The 26,035-nt window shown below is 42.1% G+C and overlaps 2 protein-coding genes across 13 annotated transcripts in view; one reads left to right on the forward strand and one right to left on the reverse strand.

Moving 5' to 3' along the window:
• Positions 1-354: 354 nt before the first annotated feature.
• LOC118413092 lies at positions 355-4,425 on the reverse strand. 7 transcript variants are annotated; one of them, XR_004830843.1, is made up of 6 exons: positions 3,899-4,108; positions 3,015-3,121; positions 2,373-2,648; positions 1,659-1,718; positions 1,438-1,555; positions 355-1,308 (listed from the first exon to the last, which is right to left on the reverse strand). XR_004830843.1 is itself a non-coding variant. In XM_035816257.1 (5 exons), the coding sequence occupies exons 3-5, from the start codon at positions 2,636-2,638 to the stop codon at positions 874-876; spliced, it is 828 nt and encodes a 275-aa protein (XP_035672150.1). In that variant the 5' UTR covers positions 2,639-2,645; positions 3,015-3,121; positions 3,899-4,104; the 3' UTR covers positions 355-873. The 7 variants fall into 7 exon arrangements, 5 of the variants coding, with proteins under 5 accessions (XP_035672150.1, XP_035672151.1, XP_035672149.1 ...); XR_004830842.1 differs by having other exon boundaries at positions 355-1,317; XM_035816257.1 differs by lacking the exon at positions 1,659-1,718 and having other exon boundaries at positions 355-1,317; positions 2,373-2,645; positions 3,899-4,104.
• Positions 4,426-4,793: 368 nt separating this feature from the next.
• The window catches only part of LOC118413088 (polycystic kidney disease protein 1-like 2), a 40,805-nt gene continuing 19,563 nt past the window's right edge, over positions 4,794-26,035 (forward strand). Inside the window, exons 1-18 of one of the 6 annotated variants that reach the window (XM_035816243.1) lie at positions 4,794-5,722; positions 5,873-6,072; positions 12,165-12,329; positions 13,955-14,174; positions 14,631-14,748; positions 15,087-15,321; positions 15,808-15,967; positions 16,400-16,599; positions 16,984-17,206; positions 17,650-17,848; positions 18,283-18,454; positions 18,884-19,017; positions 19,673-19,777; positions 20,730-20,906; positions 21,792-21,920; positions 22,074-22,185; positions 22,445-22,530; positions 25,732-25,907. In XM_035816243.1, coding sequence (XP_035672136.1) covers position 6,072; positions 12,165-12,329; positions 13,955-14,174; positions 14,631-14,748; positions 15,087-15,321; positions 15,808-15,967; positions 16,400-16,599; positions 16,984-17,206; positions 17,650-17,848; positions 18,283-18,454; positions 18,884-19,017; positions 19,673-19,777; positions 20,730-20,906; positions 21,792-21,920; positions 22,074-22,185; positions 22,445-22,530; positions 25,732-25,907 — 2,612 coding nt within the window. In that variant the 5' untranslated portion in view covers positions 4,794-5,722; positions 5,873-6,071. Of the gene's footprint in view, positions 5,723-5,872; positions 6,073-9,890; positions 11,661-12,164; positions 12,330-13,954; positions 14,175-14,630; positions 14,749-15,086; positions 15,322-15,807; positions 15,968-16,399; positions 16,600-16,983; positions 17,207-17,649; positions 17,849-18,282; positions 18,455-18,883; positions 19,018-19,672; positions 19,778-20,729; positions 20,907-21,791; positions 21,921-22,073; positions 22,186-22,444; positions 22,531-25,731; positions 25,908-26,035 lie in introns of those variants that run through there. The other 5 variants (XM_035816244.1, XM_035816242.1, XM_035816246.1 and 2 more) reach the window with 5 other exon arrangements.

Below are 26,035 nucleotides of genomic sequence, written 5' to 3' on the forward strand. Positions count from 1 at the left end.
ATAGCTGGTGCTACATCCAACTGTTCCGACTGCATGCATCTTCATAGGCTTCGTCACGAGTTCAGCTGAACGGATAGACGTAAGAAGCAAGAACGGCCTGAGTGGCACTGCAGACGAATGACCACATAGGTATCACTATAACATATGCGGAGAGTTTGAAAGATATTTTCACATGTCGAAGTAGTTTGTATGTGGCATACATGTAGGAAAGGATGTTTCTGTGAGTGAAAAAACACTGAAATGACAAGTGAGCACACTGTCAGTAACAGTCGTCAATGTAACATAATGATGAACATACCTTATATACGTATACATTGAAATGTATGGAAAATTGCGTTAGTGAAGCAAAACAAAGACAAGATGATGAAATTTATTATCGATCAGGATTCCATGAGAAAGAAAATGACTACCGTCTAAACATGTACAGTGGTGTATTCGGGTTGTCAGGAGTCGCCAGACTAGCCCACACTGGCCCGCTAGTGACTAAAACAAGACCTCTGGTCCTGTAGATATCTCACTATGCACTTGTAAATTAGATATTCTACAGCAATCAACTCATCTTTACTGACATAGATAGCTGTACATAAGTGCACATCTGTAGCAATTTGAAAATAAACAAACAGCAAGTGGACGTTTTGCTTGACAAAGTATTGTGTCTTAAAGAATCGCTACACTAGCCTGCCAGCTTGTTGAACACACATCTGGTCCATACCCAAACAATATGAGATGATAGGTGAAAATGTATCACATCTATCTTATTTACAGTTGGAAGACACATCTGTCGTACGCGTAAAAAGCATAACTCTCATATGTCCTTGGATAATTTCCCTGGATTCTTTTAACTTAATATCATCTCCTGTGGAGATTGACAGTTCAGGTGGACGTTTTGCTGCTTTTCCGCCGCTTGTGTGGTGACTTCTTGTCGCCTCTGATGGTCCGATGGACAGAGGCGCCTGTGGTTGTAGTGTGCAACGGTTGAAGTCGGTCTACCTTGAAGACTTTGCTATCCGTGTGTGGATACGACACGCCCCCAGCCGAATTCGAAACTGCCAGCTTCGGCAAACTGTTGCCAGTGTTGGCCAAACCTTTCGGTGACGCTCGCCGGCGTTTAGAGTTGCTGCTGCTCTTTTGTGCTCTTTTCCCCGACTTCTTGTGATGTTTCCTGTGCCTCACAGACTCGTCAGAAGATAAAGGCGGGAAGCCTGAGGTTCCTGGGGTGAGAAGGCTGCTGCTGTGATGGGACGAGCCGGTTACGGTCGGCAGGAAGGTGGATGGTCCGCTGTACTTAGTGACCAAAGTCGAACTTTTCTGGGATGACTCGAAAAGGAAAAAGTTTTTGTTAGAGCTGACGACAACAACAATGCGGAAAACTAAGCAAGAAGAACAAGGGTCACAATTTGTCACATTTCACCTTACCCCTTATTTCAAACGTCTTACCATTTTCCGGGTCCTGTTCTTTGGATCGGTCAGATCAGGTCCCATCATAGCGGTTACCTCCTTACAGCGGGTCATCAGCTTCTCCCTCCCGTTCTCCTGCGCCACCTGCCGGGAATACCTGCAGGTGCAACGGAAGTGCAAGTTGCCAATGCAGAATAGTCGCAGACAAAACCGACTTCCGCTCGACATGATTGAGAAGTCGCCGTCTTACCAACACTCACCGTCTTACCAACCTTTACCACCGAATGTCTCTGACCCTGAAGGCCACTGGACATCGGTAACTGAAAAGGACAAAAACATCTTTATACAGATAGATATGATACAGAAGTAACTAAAAATGACAAAAACATCTTACAGATAGATATGATACAGAATGACATGTTATTCGGCTCTTAACCCTATTCAGACAGGACTTTTTTGGCATATCTAAGATACCAGTTGGGCTCCACTATCTTCTACGACCTTGAATTTACCAAAATATATTTTTTGCAACAAATAACTCAAAAGACAATGAAAATAGACTAAAAACATTCATTTAAACAATTTTTGATGAAAGAATACCAGGTAGTTAAAAAATTCTAAGGGATAACAAGCTAGTTATTCTTGAACTAGTCATATGATCCGCCATCTTGGATTTTGACCGATGACGTCATCAAATTAGCTTAATCTATGCTTATTTAATTATATCAATGGTATTTTAGATAATAGAAGTTTTTATATGTAAGAAAATAGAAGTAATGTGGCAAATAAACGTGAAAAATACGTTGTTAGAGCCGACATTCGTCAAAAATGCCTGTCAACAAACGGTTGTCATGGCAAGACGAAAAAATGGAAAATTTTTCATAGTACGTGAAGTTGTTGCCAACTAAATTTCAAGAAAAAAATATTGGCTCTAGCGTAAGACGTTTTGGCGCTATGCGACATGAAAGTTGTACTTGTCTCTAGGGAGCGATCCGCGCGGTGCCAGGCCTAGTTTGTTGAGATCTGGCGGGTGGAAGTGCGTGCCCGTGCAGCCACACTGCGGGCTGTCCGGGGAGGAGGCTGCCGCTCCGCCCGCAGGGGAGAGCCCATCCTGGTCCTGGTGTGTGATGGACGCTCGGGACGCCGCCGGCGCAGAGGGCTCGTCAGGAGTCCGGATCAGTCCGTGTAACGGATCCGGATAGTTCCGTTCAGCTTGATTCTGGTCTGGTGGGGATGTCATAACTTCTCTGCTGTATGGGAGCCATCGCACAAATATCACACATGGAAAAACAACAACAATCATTTTTGTGTCTTGGTTGAACAGACGATGTCAGTGTTACCATTGCTGATTGTTATCATCAGCCACTCTGGGCGTTAAACTCGTAATTTTTTATCTTTATTTGAGGCATTGCCCTATTGGCTCACTTTCAACAAAAAAAATCATTCAGCTTCAATTTTCCAGATATTTAGGCAATAATGGACTATCCGCGACTTCACGATTCACATTTCCCCAAAAATTACCTTAATCAACTTTCCCCCTGTATTCGCGTCTGGTATATTACTTGTTTTTCGGGTTTTTTTCTCATCAAATCAACATTGAGGTAACACATACACACCTGGTAGTGTCAGGGGAACAAGGCTCCACCCATACTTGACCCCAGCCACCCGTGCCTGACGCCACGCGCCCCTCCGTCAGCTGCGCACTTGAGGTGACGGCACTTTCCTGTAAACATCACACAAAGTTACGTCTAATGGACCCTCGTTTCCACAACATCGGCGGTAAGACTCCTGCCCAATCCTTAACTGATCCCACTTCACATTTGTATGGCGCGCTGTATGGTACGGGCTCCGCCTTGTCTCCAATGGCAATGACCGTTACATGTTAACTGTATGCCGATCATTATTCGTATAGATGATTTTAACTTTGATATTACATGAAGAGAGACAGCTTTCTTCAATCTCTCAGTAGACATTGCAGGACGCATTACTTAGAGGACAGTAGCAAAACAATTTTAGTAATTGGTCACAAAAGGAGTACTACCACTTAATCAGATGCTAACTTGGTTGAAAGCAAGCTTGTTGCACATGGAATGCCAAACGAAATTACCTTTTCTGTCTTTTTATAGCCGATGTTGTTCTATATCTTTTATATCATTCTAAAACATTATCAGAACATTTTGAAACAGTTCAACATGTCGACCTCTGCAACATGGTTGTGAGAATAGAAGGATCGAAGTCGAAGTCGAAGTAATCTTACATGGAGTATTGTAAACGTTGAAAAAGAAGTTAGTGGCTTGCACGTTGGTGGTGGGGGTGATGATTTTTGCAATTGTGAAAAGGAGAAAATATTTTCAAACTATACTGGATGTGGGATCATTAAAGATTTAGTTAGGTCGAGGACACAGGGGGGAGGACACAAAGCGACAAACATCTCAAAAGTACTCACTCTACGATAATGGAACGGTAACCTATGAACAAACACTATCTACATCTTACTTACCAGGTATTTACCGACTGACCAGGAAAGTTTGAATCAAGACACGGGAGTCTCTGTGTCCTAGTTGTCGCGTTTCTTCTCATAGACGGCCAGGAAGACGTCAGAACAATCTGGGGCTTATTTATGCGGCAAAAACGACTTTTGAAAGAGAAAAGTTGCGAAGGACAAGTGCGTTGTTCTAGAAATACATATAACATAGTCCGTGTTGCTATATGAAATGTGACGTCATAAAGGTTGTTTGTAAAGGGACATTCCGTTATGGTCCACGCGCATGCGTCTTGCTCAGACGTGGGTACTAACATTACCGCAAAATGATTTCTTGTCGTAAAACCTAATTTTTCTGCAGGTTGGGCTATTTTAGTCCGCTTATTACCTACAGTATGAATGATGTAAGTGGTTCCCGAGATTTACCAACGTGTTCGTGCATGTGCTGTGTATGTACATGTATGTAACTCAACTATGTTGGTGTAAAATCAGTAACATCAGGAGCAAGGGCGTCCACTCTACTCCACTCCAGTGATCAGGAGGAAGCAACAATTTTCATCTAGAGAAGTAGACGAGCGTTCAATAGAAAGAAATGGCTGTATCGTTTAAGAACTTGCCTTTTCTTTCACTTCTTCTCGGGAGTTGCGACTGTCTCTAGCTCTAGCAATCGGTCGAGTAATGATGGTGCTGATGCCGCGGACCCGATCAGACTTTCCTGCTAGCATCTGCGTGACCCTTTCCCTTCTGTATACCCAAAGACTACCGTTTCAGCAGCTTCCTAGCCATGGAACATCGACAACTCTGTCGTCACGGTGCACAAAACTATTTGATTAGGTATTAAACGTTAACCGACCGTACGAAGTTAACGTTAACGTTACCGTAACGGTTACCAAAAGTGTTATGGAACATCCTAATTGTTGCCGATTCATGATCACTTTATGGTATGACACACACCTACCTACCTACCTACCTAGTCCCTTGACCTCCAGGTCGTTGGGGGGACAAGGTAGCCATGAAGATAGAGAGTTGCCTCCACACACACACCACTGACCTCAGATGACCCATAGGTTACATGCCACACAACAACTGGAGATGACATCTGGTGACCATGGCAACGTCAAACCAGGGCAGCAAGGAGTTCAAGGTTCTGGCGTCATGGTATGATATATCAGATCTACGAGTGGCAAGACTGTATCCATGGGCTAAAACAGTTATATCCACCTGGCCACCAGAACTGCTAGAGTAGAGTAGAGTAGAGTTCTTCAGGCTCAGGTAGGAACTGAAGTTCCAGTTTAGGCCGCTCTTTCCTTTCTAAGTCACTGACATCCCAGGTAATTGCGGATCGTCCAGGGCTCTAAAGTTGTAATACACGCTGTGCTTCTTCATGTGGTTGTCTAGTCTTTCCTTAAAGCAGTTTACACTTGGGGATGTCACCACCGGCTCTGGTAGATTGTTCCACCATGAGACAACTCTGATGCAGAAGAAGTGTGATCTTCTGTTACTTTTCTCTTGCTTGGATACTATTTGAGCCCATGGATACAGTGAAGAGTCATGATGCCACTCCACCTTACATCTACTTGGGGATTAGCAACAGTGCAGGGATGGTGCAGTTTCTTACTACTCCACAAGGTGGCGCTCTAAACTTCTAAAACTGTCTAGCTCCAACAGTGCAAGATGGTCGACGAGCAAGACAGGCGCGATGCTGCATCAAAAGTCGATTTTCTTCTAAATTTATTCACCCTTTCTAGTGGTAAACTTTGTCAAAAGGTAAAAAGTACTACAAGGCATTCATGGTTCTGTAAAAATTGCCCAGATTCGTCGCAAGTCGACTTCAAATGCCTGGTGAGTTCGATTTGTGCTTGGCGCGTGGCGGTCCGCCATGGCCATTTTCACTTTGCTGTAGTGTTAACGCAATTGGTTAACGTTACTGTTCGTTACAATTACAATTATAAAATTAACGTTAACGTGTTAAACATGCTGTTGTTCATAAAGCGACAATCTCCGATTTCTTGTGGTGGATATAAGAACCACTCCTTGCAGCGCGTTCTTCGTCCGACATCGAAGTTTTGGCATCGCCCCCCTCCCCACGCGCCAACTTTGTTGACGAGGACCGAGTGACGTGATCTGTTTCTCCAGCAGCTGTGCACACCTAGAAGACTTATGGGGAGTTGTGGGAGCGGCCCAAAGCTGAAGTAGGCAGAATACGAGACTGCGTTCAATAATGGTTGCAGAACTGAGTAATTTTAGACAAACTCCAGTTTCAGATTTGTTGTGTTGAAGTTTGTGACTGGCGGAAATGCTGCTGTGATCACTGATAAAGCTAGTCTCTACCAGACTCCGGATCACTGGAAAAATCGTAGAAATGGAACAAATAGAGGAGTAAGCCGGCCAGAGGAATATAGCTGGGTAGGGAACAGCACGCGACACAACAACAACAACAACAACAACAACAACAACAACAACAGCTCACTCGATACTGCTGTCACGAATGGAGGTCTAGAAAAACATGCAGGTGGCGAGCGACAAGAGAAAACATAGCGAGACTGTCCACCACAGACTTAATAACGGTTCAGAAGTCAGGACCAAACTCGGCATTGAGGTTTAGCGGCGAAGAACTCGGGAGGACGTCAGCGAATCGGCCACGCGATCGATCAAGAAGGCGTTCCAGAAAGAAGTCGCTCGCCTCGGAACGAAGGAGATTACAAACTTCCCACACAAAAACATCAACAGGCCCCTGAAACTTGGTGACCTCGATGCGGTGTTACCGGACTTTGTAAGAACCACGAGGCGCCATTTTCTTTGTTGTCGTAAAGAATTTGTTTGTGTATGCTTTCATACCCATGCTTTGATACCCTTGCGTTTGTAAAAAAAAATTCCGTATAAATAAACGTTTTGTTTCTTGAAGAACAACACACTTTTATATTCTTGTGTGAATTACTAGTGCTATGTGTGCATCTTTCGGTTACGAAATGGAGCATGATTGTGAGCGTACTAGTATAAACATGACCCGACACCAGTAAACAGTGCCGCATCAAGAGAGAGGGGGTGGATTCGCGTAATCAAAAAGTAGCCACCGGATGAAAATTTGGGTGTGCCTAAACACCACAAACGACCACAAACGACCCAGAAACACCACAAACGACCACAAACGACTCTTAATATGCCGTGTATATGGGTCAAAGACCTTGTGTTGCGCTCTGGAGACATTGTTTATACATTTATGAATTTTTAAAAAATGCAGCAACTCCAACGTATTCACCATTTATTTCGAGTTAGTCCGGTTTCAAGATTAAAGCCATTCTTGGTCACCATGTTGGATCGTGTTTGCTTGCATTTGAGGCTGAAAAACACTTAGTATACAAGTTTTATAAGTTGACAACGATAGAATTACGGTATTTTATATTCTATGGACCAACAGCTTCCATAGTTCTATCGCCCTGTCGTCTATGAAGCTGAGGAAGTTATCGAGAACTTCCCCATGCAGACTCCTAGAACGGATGATCCAACATGGCGGCCAAGAATTCCTTCGATCTTGAAACCAGCGGACTAACTCGAAGTAACTCGTGAATACGTAGGAGTTGTTGCGTTTTTTAAATTCATAAATGTATAAACACTGTCTCCAGTGCACCGCACAAGGTCGTTGCCCCATATACACTGCTTAATAGAGTCGTTTGTGGTCGTTTGTGGTGTTTCTGGGTCGTTTGTGGTGTTTAGGCAGACCGTGAAAATTTAGCGGTCGTTAAAACAGCTAAATGTAAGTTATCGTTATAAAATCAAGAATTGGGAACTGCCATGCGTTTTGATCCCGTGCACAGTTTGACGTTTGCACCAAAAAAGGCTACTAGTAATAGGCCGCGTTTGCCGAACGCTGAGAGACGCGCCCCACGGCGCGTTAATTGATTTATGGCTTAAATGATCTGAACTCCGAAGCTACTGTCTTTGTGCAGAAAATGAGCGGATTAGTTTTATTGCCTTTCATCAAAGCGATGTAGTTCAACAGACTCCGTGGATCGCGTGCTGTTCCCTACCCAGCTACTAGTATATTCCTCTGGCCGGCTTACTCCTCTATTTGTTCCATTTCTACGATTTTTCCAGCGATCCGGAGTCTGGTAGAGACTAGATAAAGCAAGGAGGTTTAATAGGCCACACTGACTTGATTTTATGGATGACATTCTCTGGAGACCCCAAAAGTAATGCGGCAGGGCGAATTGTTTTTTTTTAATCCAGGAAAAAATGCTGCTATTGCTAAACCACAGGACTAAAAAGCTGGTATTACAATTTGATCTGCACTCCACAGAACCTGTAGTGTATCAAAAGAAACAACTGTTAACGTTACTTGATGATTTTTGATTAAGGCACATGCGTTTTGTTTAATGATTTTTATTGACATGTTGTATGTGTGTATGTTGCAAACTGTATGTGTCCAAGTATTATGTGTATTACTCCTGGAAGATTAGTTGTTGCATTGAATGTTAACAACTAAAGGAGTTAATGAACAATAAACAATAAACAAACTTAGTGAGGGCCCCAGTGGGGGGGTCCCGGCAATGCTCTATGCTAAATTCTGGTGGCCGGCTACGTATTACAGCGTAATACGCTGAATTCAGGAAGCCTCTCTACGCTCTATGCTAAATTCGAAAGCTTCCCCACACATTATGCAGAACTCATCACCGAGCGACTGAGCGTTTGTGTCAAAGATGGTATTTATGATACATAGAACTTTAGAAGTGACAAAAGTTGAGTTAAAAGAATTAAAGGTAACCGGCGGCAGAGGCGGCGGCAGCAAATTTCTAATGTGGGGGTGCAATATTGCTGACCAAATTTTTATCATCTTGAGTGCCGAAGGCGCGACAATCCTAGGGGGTCCCGGGACATACTCCCCGGGAAAATTTTGATATCTTAACCCTCTGAAACGTTATTTCCTGCATTTGAGGGGCAACTTTTTGAGTGCCGAAGGCGCGACAATCCTAGGGGGTCCCGGGACATACTCCCCGGGAAAATTTTGATATCTTAACCCTCTGAAACGTTATTTCCTGCATTTGAGGGGCAACTTTTTCTCGCAGACTAGGTAATACTTAATGCCGCCAAAACAGTTACTCAATTGAAAATAAGCAACTGGATATGATTTTGCTGGAGTAACTGTTTTTAGCACATCTTATTACCTGGATGTCTAACCTTCATGGACGAATCTATAATGCAATTTCTATTGAAAATACAGTTTAAGTTTTTGAGAGCGACGCCCCCACCATATTTTCACCATGTCGCCGTGAGCGCAGATGGTGCGGGGTCCACGGAAATTTTGAAATCTCGACCCTCTGAAACACAATTTCCTGCATTTTTAAGGGACTTAGGGCAATGGTTAGGGCAGGTTTGATTCCGCTATACGCACAATTCATCCATTACGTTTTTCGGTAAATTCCGGGGAGCTTCAACGCATTACGTAGAAGCTCTACGCAAAATGCACTGATTACGCTCTATGTTGAATTAAGTGAGCTGTCTACGCTCTATGTAAAATTAAAATGGTTGATTACGCTCTACACAAAAGGGCATTAGGGCCCCCCTTAGTGTTAGTCTTACTAGTCTTTCTTTGTATTCAGATTGTAGGATGTACATATAGGTTGTCTTGTTCATCTTACCAAGGAGGTTAGAATCAAGATCTTACCAATCTTAGCAGACTCCTGCTGAAATGATCAATGTTTGATATATTCTGTTGACAAGAACAATCCGTGAAGACCTGGTATTTGCTCCAAGGACTGTGGATGATATATGACTGTGATGAAAATACTTATAAGGCCGCACCAGTTTTATTTCTTGTTTCTCGAATTTCCCAACCCAATTTTTTCCGATTTGAAAACAAACAAACTTTTCAAATTGATGGTCACAAAATTTCACTGTCTCTCCTTTCTCAAATTAACTATGTGCCTCAAATTCCAGTAGCTGTACGTGCCTATTTTGGACAGTACGTTTAACATTTTTCTTCAAACTTCGGACTTTGCAACCAGGGACCCCCTAAATCTTGAAAGTTTAGGTTGTCCAATCTCTCCTACCCTCGACTTTTTGAAAAGTTTTTTTTTTTTTTGACCGGCGGACCCAATTTTTTTTAGTTTACGCTGCCTGGCAAGAAGCTGACCTGCACTAATGAACTGGCTCCCAGCACCATAGAGGTAGCAGCAAGCACGCGATGGTACATATCATGGTTGCAGGATAGCAGTCATGCTAGCCTATATGAGTCAGGAAGTTCTGGACAAGCGTGGAGCCCAGGGAGAGGCTGAATGTAACCATCGGTAACCTGTAGTCTGGAACTGTATACCAGAGTCCTCCCCAAAGGATGGAATAAGGGAGGCCCTCCACTATACTCCTAGCCCAGCTCTACTATATTACTTTTGAAATTTAGTGGGTTTCTTCCCTATTTTCTTGGTTAGTTTTGCTAAAATTAATGAAACTTCACAGATTTTTGCGCCAAGTGGCATCACTTTTCCAGTTAGCATTGTCTGCAAAAACTTGTGAATGGGCGATGATCAAAACAATAGTCGTTTTGACAACAAAGGAATCACAACAATATACTTGTAATATATACTTGTAATATTTGACACCCTCTGTCATTGCAAAATGAACACATTTTCATGAAAGCGCATCGCGTTGGTTCAAGTTATTTTTGCCAGCCCTTCCACTATACTAAAAGATTCTGGGGAGAACCCTGGTATACCATCCACACGTGATAGTACAGACACGTGTATGGTACAAGGTTGTGTTCATCAGGGCAAGGAAATTCCTAGAAAATGACAATGATGTATTGTACTGGGCTGACGCACGTACAAACATATGCTCTAAGTTGAAATTACCTTGGGTGTGTCTAAATAATAAGCAGTGTACTTAGCAAAGACCTAATATGAAGTCCTGGATACATTGTCTACAATCACGAATAGAAAGTATGCAGCAAGTCTTTTAAATATTTGCCATTTTCTTCAAGTCATAATTATTTTGGCCACCATATGGATCTTCATTGTTGGGGACCTGCATCTTATTATCTTAAGTTCTGTAAACATTTTGTTTAGCTTGACAAACAGCAGGATGATAAGACAGTTGGTTCATAGATCATTAGACCAAGACCATGGCACGGTTTTATGATGATCTACACATAAAAATTTGTTTTCCAGACTCAGACACATGCTACTACAGGTATATGGCTACTTTATCTTGAAACCTTCTTAATTAGTTGAAAAAAAATTCCTTAATTGTGTTGACATTCCAGGGCGACACTTAGCTCATTGCCCCATGTACATGTACGCTGCATGTTGCCACCATTTAGGTCCTTTTGGGCCCTTTTTAGTCCTATTGCTATATTAGATCTTCAGGCACACCCATTAATTATGTGCACTCCCAGAACAGTTCATTGATGGAATGAATAATTGTTGTCACATATGATATATTCTGCAACAGTTGGAACATGTATATGTTTATTACAGTCATTTGCACCTCTTGTGCCAAACCACTCCTGGCACACCCAGATGTAATGGACCATACTTTCAGAACGTGCCATGTGACATGTCTGACGTCAGCATCTCTTTGGTTACTTAAAGGCCCTTAGTCTGTTTCTGTTGGATTGGAAATTTGTGTGGGTTTGGAGCTTAGTTGCATTAGTGTAGTACATGCCATTGTGTAGATGCATCGCTGGTACTAGTGGTAGTGTTTATGAGGACTCGGAGACACGAGATGTCACTCTTTTGTGACACCCCAACATTCTGTAGGAAACGCTGGCAACTCTTCACACTTTTATTCGGTAGGATTGTTTTCTCTGTAGGTGTTGATATGTATACAGAGCCTGATGTATCATTGGTTCATCATTTATGCATGATCAATGTGTGTTTTGATTTGTGATTAAGATCACTATCTGTATCAATGAGTATTATTCTGGCCTTCTTTGATCAGTACTGCTAAGCCATGAATTTCAAGGAATAATAGTTGGAATTCCCAAATACAATTGCTAAATTTACATATTATACAGCATGTCAACTCGTCATCGTATATTAGACAAAAAGTTATTGCAACTTAAATGGTACAATCTACTCTGAGGCTCCAAACAGGTTCAGCTCCGGCTGTTTTTGACTTGTTTTTTAAAATTTTTATTGAGCTTTCTATTTTTATCATACATTCATATCATATCATTGATGTTGGTTTCCTCAAGTACAGCATTTTAATTTTATAGTTTGCTAAATGTCATCTTTAGAGTTGAAGAGTAACAGTGGTTATCAAATCTTTTTTGATGCGATGTTTGATATTGTAGTGGTTGCCCTCCTGGCGGTCAGCATCCAGTCACAGCTGCAGGTTCCCCTCTGCTATGATGCCCCAGACAAGTCCTGCACCTGTCACACCGGGACTAATACAGGTGTGCCCTGTACCACCTGTGTATGTGAGCACCAACTGCTCCAACTGCAAACACTTTGTGCAGGTGAGAAAAGGCACATTCTTTATAGGCCTAGAAAAACTTCATGTACTTGTTGCTGAGACAAAATATCATAACATCAAACACGATTAATGAGTACCTACAGCCAGACACATGTATGGCCCCAAATCCGAAAAGCCAATTTGAGCTTCTAATGAATAAATAATAAAAGGTTCATTGAGAGCTAGCAGTAAAATGCATAGTACAGACAGACTAAATCATCCTGACATTAATGGATGATAAATGTGTATGTTGAGATGCCCTCTGGTAGCCTTGACACTTCATGTTGTTTTTATGTTTATGTGCCTGTTTTTTATGTTTTATGTGCCTGCTTTGAATGATAACCCAAGCCTCAAATATCAGAGAGCTGCCATAATATGAACTGATGTCACATGCTTTTTTGTTTATTTATTTATTTCATCTTGAAACAAATGGGCAGCCCCTACAACAGTGCATAGTTGATTTCCAAGGGGGCCCAACAAACATACATGTAAATAACAGATACAGGACAAAACGTGGTAACAATCAGTCAAACTTTCTACAAGCTTTTTTTCTACAAGCATATGAGCTTTTCATCAACACTTATTGTTGACTCTACTGGAGTTATGGTTGACTGCTGGATTGTTCTCCAACCTGTGAAAGTTGGATGAATAATAAATTGGGCAGTAGCTGCTCTCATGTCACGGAATCTGACCACAACAAAGAGTCAGCCTCGAAAAGACATACAGCTGATTACCTCTTTTAAGGCGGCTCTATTTTCCAAACAGTTTCATCTATTGTAGGGGGTGGGATGTCCTTGCATATTGGTATGAATATGAAAATGTATGGATAAAGTTTTAGCATTGTATCCCATGTTTCCTGTGTAGGTATGCGTGTGTCTAAGAAAGAAATGGTCGGATTGTTAGAAATGTGGATGTACATACAGATATTTTTCTTAGAAACCTTAACTTAAGTACTACATGATGCTGATCAGTTCTTGTAGTCATACGTTTTGGATAACAAGAAATCACTCTTTGTACACAAGAGGAATTGTTGAGTGTTCTCTTAAATGTTAAGTATTTAGTTTAGTTTAGTTTAGTTTATTAAAACAATATATATGAAAAGTAGGTAGTGCTTGCCATATTTACAATGCAGTTCCAAATGTACTTAATATTTGGGTGTGGTTTTGGAAGGCAGAGCCCATCCTTTTTTGGAAGGCAGAGCCCATCCTTCTCCTTTCACCACCAATTAGATATATATAATTACCCCCCCCCCCCATCCAAAGTGAGGGACCCTTTTACGCCTGACCATGGGTGAAGTTAGGTGTATCAAGTGCCTTTCCCAAGGGTACAACTTTTGAAACCAGGATCTCTGGTTTGTAGGATGAAAAGATTGCAGGATGAAAAGACTACCAATCTTCCACTGATACAGCTATTTGTTTATAATAATATAAGAAAAGATAAAATAAAATAAAATCAGAACTTATCAAGGGATTCAAAACTAGTTCTTGCTAATAGGTAGGCAATGGCCTTTGAAGAGAGTTAGCTACCACTAAGATGTTTTCTCATACTCTCCACTGCTGCACCAGCTCTCCAATAGTACTGTTCCTCTACTCATATTTTGATACCCAAGAGTGAAATGTTTCCTTCCAGGATTCACCTGCCCTGCAGCGCTGACCCAGGCGTCATGTGTGGATGATGGCACGGCTGTAGTCAGTGCGTGTACCATTCACGCTGTGCTGTTCGAGGGGCCGAGACCAAGGGCTGACAGGCTGGTGTTTCAGAGAAAGTATGGCTTCAAGTTCACCAGTGATGTTGCAGCGGAATGCACCAATGGAGATCCAACTATAGCTCGGCAATGGACACTGTACAGGTGAGACCCAACTCTAGCACAAACACTGTACAAGTGAGATAAAACTCTAGCACAAACACTGTGGGGTGAGACCCAACTCTAGCACAAACACTGTACAGGTGAGACAACTCTAGCACAAACACTGTACGGGTGAGACCCAACTCTAGCACAAACACTGTACAAGTGAGACCCAACTCTGACACAAATACTGTTCTGGTGAGACCACCCTAACACTGTACAGGTGCGACTTAACTCACAAACACTGTACAGGTGAGACCCAACTCTAGCACAAACATTGCACAGGTCAGACCAAACTCTAGCACAAACAATCTGCAGTTGAGACCCAACTCTCACACAAAATTACAGACACTTCTCAGGTCAGACTCATTTCGTGGACGTTTTAGGATACATCTTACTCATGTATATGCTTGGTTATGTTGAGACCCAGCTTTATCATTATGTATTTATTCCATCTAGGCTGGATGAAACACAGACGCCAGCTGCCCTGACTGTCGAGTCTGTTCTTGTCCCTAGTACTGCAACTGAGTTTGTTATTCCTGGGAACGCAGTGCCCACTGGGGAATATTTGTTACAGGTAAGGTGGTTCCTGTTTTGTTGCTGTGTTCTAAGCTTTTGATTTGTCTAATATAAGTGTAAACTACCATTAGTTGTTGTCTCTGTCTATCAGCCTAATAGTATGGGCTCGAATTTGCATTAGATTTCATTATGAATTATAATCAATTATGTCCATGATTTGTGAAATGCAGTCAGTTGCTCTGAGATGGGGGATAAACTGTTTCATGTAATTCCAAAGTTGTGATTGATGGTGTGAGTTGGTGATGCCTTGGATAGATCACTGAAACTTTTCTAGAGGTTTGCATTAATAAAAATTATTGTTCGTTTTGACGAGTGTGATTACGGAATACCTTGCAGCTGGAAATGACTGTAACAGAGACCTCTGGTGTGAAGCACACCTACGTGGAGCAGACCTGGCTGGAGGTGGTTCAGCAGGCGCTGGTTGCCTACATCAGCGGGGGGTCCAGGCAAGTTGTGCCTGCAGACGACTACACCATGGTAGCTGGTAATTCATGGGACCCTGAGCTCATTGTGAACAGTGCCTCATTCACATACACTTGGACATATGAGATACTTCAGGAATCAACAAATGGTAACTGAAATCTTTGATGCACTCTTTGATGAATACAGGTTCCCACTGTAGGTTAACTGTAATGTTGCTAGAGACAGAGAGAGAGAGAGATTTTGTATAAGCAAACTTAACATGTTTTGTAAGTATAGTCTTTTTAAGTTACTGGACTGGACTTGCAGAAGTTAATACTTGTTGATCTAGAACTAGAGATAAGCAATTCCCAAGCCAATTTAACTAAATGCCAAAAGTGCTATAATGTGCACAGAGTTCATACAACCAAGAAGTTAGTTATATCTCTAAATGCCCTCCATGATACAACATTACCAGTGCAATGGTCATAAATAATGGAATTGTGTGTTTTGTCTGTTTATAATGAGGCGACAGCTTTATGTATGAATGTATGAGGTGATAAGTTGAAGAGCTTCTGCTGTCTATTTTTGATGTCACCAGCCCACTCTTCCCTTTTTCAAGGATTGCTAACATTACTAACGTTGCACTTGTACGTAGACCCCTGCACTGGATACCTCTCCCTGACAGACTCTTGGCGTGACTGGAACAATGGGCTGGGCCAGCAGTGTGATGGGCTGACTTTTACACCAGGCTGGTACCGTGTGGAGGGAGCAGCTGGAAACAGTCTGCTCGACCAGGACCCACTTTCAATGGGAAAGTACATACCATTTCTTTTTCCTTGGCACAGTTTATCAAGGTCATGCCAGTTAAATTTGTTGGTTCTAGGACTTTAAATGATGTTGCTGAACTGGAAAATCAGAACTGGAATGGGAAGACAGGGCTAAAGGGGAAAGTTTCTACACTGCATGCTCAGTTTTAGTTAGTGAATATAGTCAGCTCCATGTTTCCATCTGTTGTTCACTCTGTTTTCATAATGAGAAAATAGCGAGAAAATAAATTGGCTTTGTGTATATTGTGATGTCCATAATAAAATGTAACTGGCTGAAAGGAAATGGATCATAATTCTAACAACACAAACAAGCACACACAAGTCTAGAGTTTTTTTCTGCTTTTTGCAGGCCTCTAGCTGAGACTGCATAGTTAAGATGATAGCTAATGTCTCTCTCTGGTAATTTCCCCTCCTGTTTAGGTGCAGTACTACACTTGGATGGTACATGGTGGAGCCCCCTCCCGTCCTATCTCAGGGCGATGTGTGCAGGAAAATGTGTGGCTACTTCAACGGAGACCCTTGCTTCCTTAGCATTGACGTCATGGCTAAGGCTTGTCCTGGGAACTACTACGTCTATTTCCTTCCTTATGGCCGCTTTTGTGATACAGCCTACTGCACAAGTTTGTACTTTATTTGTTCTGTAACAACAGTAATGGTGTCATTTTCAATATATTGCTATTGATATTTGGTATGTATCATGACACTCTGGTTGCTTTACAGTGCTCAAAGTGTAACATGTACAATTGTCATGTATTTGTATGCAGCAGCAATAATGAGAACAGTTTGTAAGCTGATGAGCAAATGAGGTAATATGCTATGAAAATTATACAAAAAGGTAGAAAGATTTCAATGCATGTTACAAAATTGTTGTTAACATTTTTAGAATTTGCATTCTCACATCCAATGTAGAGTCTTCAAAATGCCATCCAAGAGATAGTGTGTTAATGTATCTAGCTCCATGTAAATCAAGGTTGAGAAAACAAGGTTTGCCAACTTCTCTGCAGTAACCAAAGGAGTCATTGATGTCTCCGGTACCACCTCTGAGACCGAAGCACCTGAGGATCATGTATGCCATCATTTCGAGTCAGCGGATTCAGCTCGTCGCTTGTTTGGTCTGGAGGGTACGATCATCCAGCACACTGTGCAGGTCTCCTACCCAGGACGTTTGCCTGGGACGTACATAACAATCACAGAGCTTGGTCCACCAGGATCCAGTCTCTTTATCACGTAATGACCGGTTTTCATGATTTTCACTTTCATCTTCAGGCCATATGATCTTGATTTTATGATTGACGGCCATGTAGCACATTCCTGCAGTGCTCTTGTAGAAAAAACAAAGTACTAGTAGGAGAACATTGATCTCCAAGCAGAGCCTACCAATGTATGGTAGCATAAGATAGTATCATAAGCTGGCAAAGGAGTGTAGTTGGCCTAGGAGTGTGCATTGGCGATAAGCTACACTCCTTTACCAACATATGATACTACCTAATGCCACCATAGGATCTGCTTGGAAATTAGGAGAACATACTACATGTATATTAGCCCTTCTGTTTTTCTATCTTGCCCTTATTCCAAATTTCTACAGCAATCATTGGTCCTTATTATAATCCATGTGTGCACATGACATCAATAAACATCACAGAATGATTTCAAGAACACTCTATCTACAGATGCTGGACCAACTGCAACCCTGTCAGGAATCTGGCATGGGAACAGACTGTACTGGAGGCTGAGACCACCATGACGGGCAGTATTGTCTGGACCGTGCCAGTGTTGCCGGCAGGGGCACCCGCGATCGACTGGGCCACACAGACTGCAGCTGGAACTGACACAGGGCCTGTACTCAGGGTCCTGCCTGATACATTTGTGGTAAGGTGTTATCTGTACATGTGGCTGTTTCCAGACACTCACAATCAAACACCTGCAATGTGGTAAATTTCATCTGTTGTGAGATACGGTTTGACGTGGCTTGATGGCAAAGAGCACAGTTTTACCTGCCGATTCAGAGACATTGTAGATATAGGAAATACCTAAAAACAGCATTTTAATGCACCTGTGATCTAATTGATAGTATAGAAAACGAATTGCTGTACTTGAACTGGAACTTTGTGTAAGACTATGTAATTACATTATATACAGTCACACATTTGGATAAACTCAGTATATAAAAAGTGCACTTGCTGCAAGTTCATGATTGTGTAGCATTAACTTTTAATTTTAAATTTCATGGCTCAGGCATGCTGTTGTAGAAAACATACAAATTGTATGCACTATATAGTCCCAAAGATCTGTGTTGTTTGCAGGTGGCAGGGGATTACACCTTCCGGGCAACTCTTTTCGTTGGTGGTGTAGCAACAGCATACTATGCAGAGTACAGCAGCTCTGTTGTAGTCAAACCCAACGATGGTTCTATTACCTGTCAGATAGAGCCAAACGATCTGATTCCACTGACACCCGCCTGCATTACTTGTTCAGGTATGGTCCTTGATGGTACCACAAAAATCTCTAAATTTTCAGAACCGACTCATCATTTCTACTTGCTTTATTTCTTGTCATGGCCACTTTGTAGTTCAGGAACATTTTATGGCAATTTAGAGCAATTATTGATATAGCTATTGAATTATGAATTACATACTACGGTCAGTCTGCAACACATAGGGAGTGTAATCTTGGTATTTAACCCCTTGCTGACAGCAGCAATACACAACTTTATACATGTAGCAGTTACTTGTTCTCATAGACATCTTCCCATTACCTAGTGATGTCATTTTTATAAGCGTTAGATTGTATTTTGCCATAACTTAAAACTCAAGCATCACAACAGTGTGGTCAACACTGTCTGACATTTGCTTGTGTTTTTTCCATGTTCATTTTCAGTCCCACACATGTTTTTTTCTCCCACAGCATTTCCGTATGACTTCCACCCTGTAAACTACGAGTTTCAGTGGTGGAAAGCTGGTGGTGCAGTGGCTGCTGTTGCATTCCCAAGAACTCCTGCAGTGGCTTTGCCAGCATTCGTATCCCCCTACAGTGGCCTGGTATGTCTCCTTTTATTTACATGTTGTCTCTACTAGACTAAGTACCTGGCTACAGGGAGAATTATTTGCCACAATAGGGTAACATTTGCCCACCTTGCTGGCCATACAGTATTTTTGCCAAATTCTTCTAGCCACACACCAATATGTAAAGTGCAAGAAGGCCTAGTGAATACTACATGTGCCTTTTACTATGACTCCAATGGAGCAAGTTCCTCTCTATTTTGTACTCAATCATCAGAAATGCCTGGTTTTGAGAAGCATTTAGAATTCTTCTCTTCTTGCATTCAAATTAATTTGCTTTACAGTTCCTTCAGACCCATTTAGTTTCTAGTAGCATGAAGGTCAGTAAGTTTCCTTGCTGTTTCAGTAGCAGGGTATATTTTTACAGGGAGGGGTTACTAGCCCTTCTCCTTTGATATGCTCAAAGCAGCTCATCAAACACGGGATGCCCATTCTTAAAGAAGGTGCAGCCCCAACCAAGATGTCTCCCAGGGTCTCCCAATTATGAACAAAGAAAATTGGAACCAGGAGCTCAACTGTGAGGCTGCTATGGGCACCCTTTGCTTTACTGTACTCAAAATTTCTATTTGCTAGACTAAGCATTGAAAAAGTGCAGGAGAACTCCACTGAAAGGCTGAATACACATTCCTTGCAGGCTCACTACAGTCTGAACACCCTGTTGCCGCCTGGGAGGATCAACTTCCGAGTCAGGATAACCAGCGTGGACGGTATTGACTACAATAAGGATTTTGACATTGTGGTAAGTATCAATAATGCTACGTTAGATTCTGTAATAATTTAGCTGCAAATTGCTTAACAATCATGGTTTGTCAATTTGAAAAAAAAAGCCTTCAGTGTAAAAAAGGAACTTCATCATGCCAAATTGTCTGACATGACCCCCAAAACAAAAAAATGGTTCATAAAATTTGGTCAATCCCATGTCTTTTGTTGCTGTATCATAATACACTCTTACTCTGTCAAGCTTGCTATGATGTCTGTCTCACAGAGTTTTCTGTCCAGGTTGTCTATGGCTGCATTTGAAATACTGATAATTTTGCTTCTATGTAATATAATGATGTCCTTTTTACACCTGCTCATCTTTAGTGATCCATTATGCACTTGTTGGATGAGCAGCATAGCTAATTGTGTGTGTGTAGTCTAAATTTAGATCTGACAAATTTGTCTCCCAAGGTGATATACTAGTATTTGCCTGCCAACACCCCAGGTAATGGACATGATAACAACAGTCGAAACAGTGTATTATAATAGATGCAATGCGCATGTAGTTGTTAAAGAATAAGGAAAGTTGAAGAAACATGGCCAACCTTAATTTAAGAATAGACACCAGGACATAGCAATTTTCCTTTACACAAGCAGTTATTCTCACCTGCTGGTTGTGTGAAAGAATTAACACCTATGTCCTATGACCTACAAACCTGATGAAATTATTTTTGGAATAGACACCAATTTTAGAAACAGTTCTAGGATTGAAAAATTGCAAGAAACCAACAGTAACAATAAGTTTGCATTCTACTAGTATGTAGATCTGTAAGGTCTGGCTCCACAATCAGCCCCACAATTACTTGACGTACATTGTACATGACATTGTACATGTACATTTGTATGTGGCTGCTTCATGCAGTTTATAATCAATGGATAGGTTAGGCGGAAAATAGTGAATACAACATTTTAAAGAAATTATCTGATTCTAGGTCATCCCACGAAATACTCCAGCCTCTGTTTGGGCACCGCCCCTTCTGAATGGACCTGACAGCGCTTTCCGAAGAAAGCTGAATCGAGGGGACAGAGCTGGTGCAGCCCAGCTGGCAGGTGCCATTGCTGGGGTGGGAACAGAGCTGGCAAAGTCAGACCCAGATGCGGCAACAGAGGTATATTTTGAATATCCAGTTTGAGCTTGATGTGCAACATGCTCACATGATACAGAAGGTCATCTGCTTCCCGTCGTCTTCAGCTACTTTTCGTCCTTCATTAGGAGTTTCGCCCCTTCAAGTAGTACTCCTGCAGGCGTCAGGGCAACAGCGCTGGCCGGGCGCTGCTCGATGGTTGTTCCTAGTTGTTGTACTTCTGTGACCACACCCAGTAGGATGAGTCGGTGGCTGTCTCTGCTGTCTTTCTCGTCGCTTCCCTCCTTTTCTTCCCCACTACTCCTAAAGCGCCCAAGGTCTTCCACAAGGACTGGCCTATAAAACTGTGACAGCCAACTTCAACATGGAAGTACTGTGTCTTCCATCCCTTTTCCTTGGCGCTATCCACTATCTCCTGGTACTTCAGTAACTTCCTTTAAAATTTGTAACACTGTGCCCAGCCAGAAAAGAAAAAAAAGAAATAAACAAGCTGCACCTTACATGTACTGGATCAACAAAATCTGCATCTGAAAATAATGATCACTGAGAAACTATGATCAAATAAGGTTCATGTTTGACTTCATCGTTTGATGTAGATTTTCAGGTTTTATTGGGGACTGTTTACATTTGTGATGTATTTATTACTTCACATGCTATATTGTTCTACATCGGCCATGCTTTTTCTTGTTGATTGCAATTCACTAGCCCTTTAGCAGTTTAGGTAACAATTGTTGCAATAGGTGCAATAAACTTATTATTATTACTAAATGTTTATAAATACTAATTCATATCTCATAAACAAATAGCCCCTCTATTATTATCATTATTATTATCATCATTATCAATATTAGTATAATTGCACTGTTTGCTGTGTTTCTTGCTCATGATAGTCCTCTACATATTTTCCAGCTGATTGGGACTGTGCTTGATCATTTGGATGAGATCGACACCAGCAATGACCTCGCTGCTCAGAAGGCGGTACTCAGCGCCCTGGCAGTCGCAGCGGGTGATCCAGACTTGCTCACACCTGCTGCTGCAGTGAGTAATAGAAATCTGCATGATCTGAAAACCCAAGCACAACAGTTCGTAATGAATGCAAATTTCTGTAATTGCAATGGCTTGATAGATGTCTTAAAGTACCTGAACCTACAATGTAAACTGAAGCTAATACTGTTGGTTCGTCTTCTACAGGTGGGGGCAGCAAGCAAGACTCTTTCTGTGTTAAGAGACTTGAAGGACCAGGTGGCTGCAGGGCTGACAACAGTTGCTGATGTCAACGTAGCATGTGCAGCAGCATTTGTGGGTATGTCACTCTTAATATATACTTTTATAGAGCAGAACAAGTGCTTTGTGCGGCTATGGTGCCATTAATGGGGGCCTCTGGTTTTGGATGCTTCAAGTGCAACATGATTTAATGCAGTAGACAAAGTTGCAAATAAGAATAAGTGCATGTAAATGTAATTATGTCATTGGCAGTGGAACTCTGAGCATGCAGTTTAAAATGCTTACAATGCAATATTCATACATTTCAAACTTAAACTTTGTTTTATTACCTCTGTAAGCTTCGGGTGGAGCCTTGAAAGCAGCTGCGAGGGCCGCTGCAGAAGATCACAGCCTGGGACTTGTGTATTCTGAGAAACTTCAGGCAGTAAGCAACATTATTGAACTCACTGAGCTATATATCCATTGTTTCTGTTCCATGATGCACCATGCACATACATGTGTGTGCTGAAGAACCTAATGGTTCTGAATCTCTATATGAATGGTAGGGGATGTACATGTAGCTATTTAGAAGGGATCTAGTAAAATAATGGCCTTGTGTTTAAGAAAGACACACCTTAACTTAGTTAAGAACCCAGGTATCAAATATTGATATGATCATGAATGCACCCCAGGTTGAAATGGCTCAAACCCAATTACAAGTAGTTCAGAATGCAGCTTCTTGTGCTTACCAAGCTAAAGTACAGCATTGACGTATTACACCATAAGAAAGGACAGGTCATCATTTCATCTGGATATGATTGACAGGTCCCTTTCGAATTAGGTAATTTTTGTATGATTCAAGACTTTATTTTAATCATGTAGTCCCCGCGGAAGTAAAGAGAACGTAAGCAATCCAATTAAGGACAGGTGAAACCTGACAGGTGATAATTAGGGATGCCTCGTATGTATTTAAACCAGAAGAACACGCATACACGAGGCAGATACGAACGTTCGTCACCGGACGAAGGAAGCGCGAGGAAATCAGCAAGGTTTAACGACCTCGATGCCAAGGGTATACCACCACCCAGCCCGGCCCGTGACGCGGCTAAGGGACAAGTAGAAGACCACGCTTCGGTTTGCAAAGCCGCACAGTGCCTGGAAACTTGCTGCCGCCACGGATAGCAACAGTCCACCAGCGGAGCCGCGTCAGGGCCTTGGGGGAAGAATTTGCGGCAGGTGAACGGAGTTTCTGGCGTAGAGTTGAGCGCTGCAAGTATTGGACATTTTCTGATTGTTTAGTTGCTCTCCATGTTTGCTTTTTGCTATAAGGGCCTTGGTACGAGTGTTGCACTGAATTGACCATATGTACTGCAAATTTGGACTGGAAGACGGTAATTAACATAACAATCTTGGAACGGAAGGAATTTGGCCACGTAGTTTATACTGATAAGAATTTCGCAATGGAATGGAAGCAATTGGCCACGTAATTTTTAACCTGGACGGGGAGTATTGATGTAGACAATGTGGCAATGGAAGGAATTCGGCCATGGAATGGATTGGAATTTGGGCCATGTAATTGAAGGAATGCGGTCATGGAATGGATTGGAATTTGCCATGTAATTGAAGGAATTCGGCCACGGAATGGATTAGAATTTGGCCATGTAATTGAAGGAATTTGGCCATGGAATGGAATGGAATATGGCCATGTAATGGAAAGAAGTTGGCCAAGGAAGGGAAGGAATTTGGCCATGAAAGTTGTAATCTGGACGAACCAGGTATATGTAAATAATAGGGTAACGGGAGTAAATTATCCACGGGAGGAATTCGGCCATGTAATGTGTAACATGAACTGGGAGTCAGGTATTGAGGAACACAAAATGGAAGGAATTTACCCATGGAATGGAAAGATTTTGTTCACGTAATTTGTAAGTTTGGACTTAGAGCACGGTATGAATGAAAACTATGGTGGAATGGAAGTAGTAAATTCACATGTTATTGAAAAAAAGTGGCATTTGGTTGTGGTGGATTAATGGTACAATAATTACAATGCGTTGCTAAACATTGCTCGAAGAGGTACCATAAGAACAAATTCGGAAGTTTCAATCCCTTGTGTTGCTATGGTTACTTTGACATGAAAGGGAGCAAGTGTATCGCTACAGTTGACATTGCTTATGCAAAGCTGGCAAGTTCCTTCAACAGGCGAAGATGTTGGCGTCTCACGGTACATGTGATGTTGTGTTGAGTGCTAGTTGACATACGGCGGTACAGAATAGAAATCTCAGACTATGTAAATTAGAAAGACGGGTTCATGATGACTCCTTTTCGCACTTAGGGGAGGTAGTCATGCACTCTGGCGACCAGGTCATTCTGAGCCTCAGTACCTGGGGTGCTGACACGCCTCCTCTCCTCCAAATTTTGTTTCATGCTCGTTAATACTAGGTGATGGTTACGTCACCGGGATGAAATATCACGTTGGGATATATGGAGTAGTAGACCCTAACCAAAATCACGGGCACCTCTCCCTGCCACCCGTTAAATAGATTTGGAGGGGAAGGCGTGTCAGCGCCACAGGAGAGGTGGAGTTTGTGACAAACACATATACGGCGAATGAATATAGGATGTAATACTCTGTTGAGAGAAGGGTAGGCACAGGCCCTGACACTGTGGAGAGGATGAAGAGTGACAGTTAAAATCTTAATTTTAAAGTTGAAATTTGAACAAGGTTGTTTGTCAAAACTGTTACAGGTACACGTTGTGTTGTCCTGATTATGCAACACCGCGACATTTGAGTAGAGAAAGGTTTGGGGAAATCGGGAAGGTTTGGGGGGATAAGACAGGGTAAGGCAAGGATAAGGTTTGGGGAAAATATAAGGTTTTGGGATTAGAGAATGATATGAGGTTTGGGGAAAAGGAGAAGGAGGGGATAATATTCGGTGTGTAAGGAGAGGTGATTTGGGTGTCACAGAAAGAGAGGTCATAGGGAAGAGGAAAGACGAAGGAGGTGCAGAAACGTCCCACTTACACCCAATATCATTCCCCATACCTAACATGTGAGATGCCTTCTGTACTGTAGCGGAGGACTACATGATTGAGATACAGTTATATTTTAATCATGTAGTCCCCGCGGAAGTAAAGAGAACGTAAGCAATCCAATTAAGGACAGGTGAAACCTGACAGGTGATAATTAGGGATGCCTCGTATGTATTTAAACCAGAAGAACACGCATACACGAGGCAGATACGAACGTTCGGAACAAGGGCGACGGAAGAGGGAGGGATAGCAGCAAAGAAGCCAGAAGGGGAAAGGGGGTTGGGGGATCGGAAGGGGTGTGGTAACCCGCCTACAGGTGAGCGATTTAAAAAGGCCCACCCGCCCGCCCTTATTTGCATAGTAGATCAAACTGGAAGTCCAAGACTCCGTCAGTGCAGAAACGTCCCACTTACACCCAATATCATTCCCCATACCTAACATGTGAGATGCCTTCTGTACTGTAGCGGAGGACTACATGATTGAGATACAGTTATGTCTTCAGCAAACTAAGGAGAATCGGCTTTCTGTGCTGCTTATTTTATGATTTTGAAAGGCTTGTTGATTATTTTTCATCTGGTTCCACAAATGTCATGTTCTATCTACATTTGATATATAGAACAAAGATGTGGCAGAGTCAGCATTTCGTACCATTGACGTCATGGATGACATCTACCTCAACTACATGATGACTGCTCCTGACATTACTGGCCCTCCCTGGCCGCCCGCTATGATCAGTATATCACAGCTAGAACTCCGGATTCAAAGAGAGGAGTGTGGAGATTCCTCCAACAGGTTTAGTTGACTCCCTCTCTTTTGATTGCCTCTCTTTAAAACACAAGTTTTATTCATTCATTCATTTCAAAACAGATTGATGGCCCCTACCAACAAAAGTTGATTTTCCGAGGGGCCCACCATACATT

This window comes from Branchiostoma floridae, chromosome 4, assembly GCF_000003815.2.
Source record: "Branchiostoma floridae strain S238N-H82 chromosome 4, Bfl_VNyyK, whole genome shotgun sequence".
Lineage (NCBI taxonomy): Eukaryota > Metazoa > Chordata > Leptocardii > Amphioxiformes > Branchiostomatidae > Branchiostoma > Branchiostoma floridae.

Bases quoted from the DNA above. Each gene is read 5' to 3' on its own strand.
- LOC118413092 (XM_035816254.1), bottom strand. From the start codon at position 4,197: ATGTTAGTACCCACGTCTGAGCAAGACGCATGCGCGTGGACCATAACG. The intron at 1,556-3,898 runs GTAAGTAAGATG...TTGCACCTGCAG, and splicing joins GGTCAGTCGGTAAATACCTG to GTATTCCCGGCAGGTGGCGC. The intron at 1,318-1,437 runs GTAAGACGTTTG...TTCCTTTTCGAG, and splicing joins AGAACAGGACCCGGAAAATG to TCATCCCAGAAAAGTTCGAC.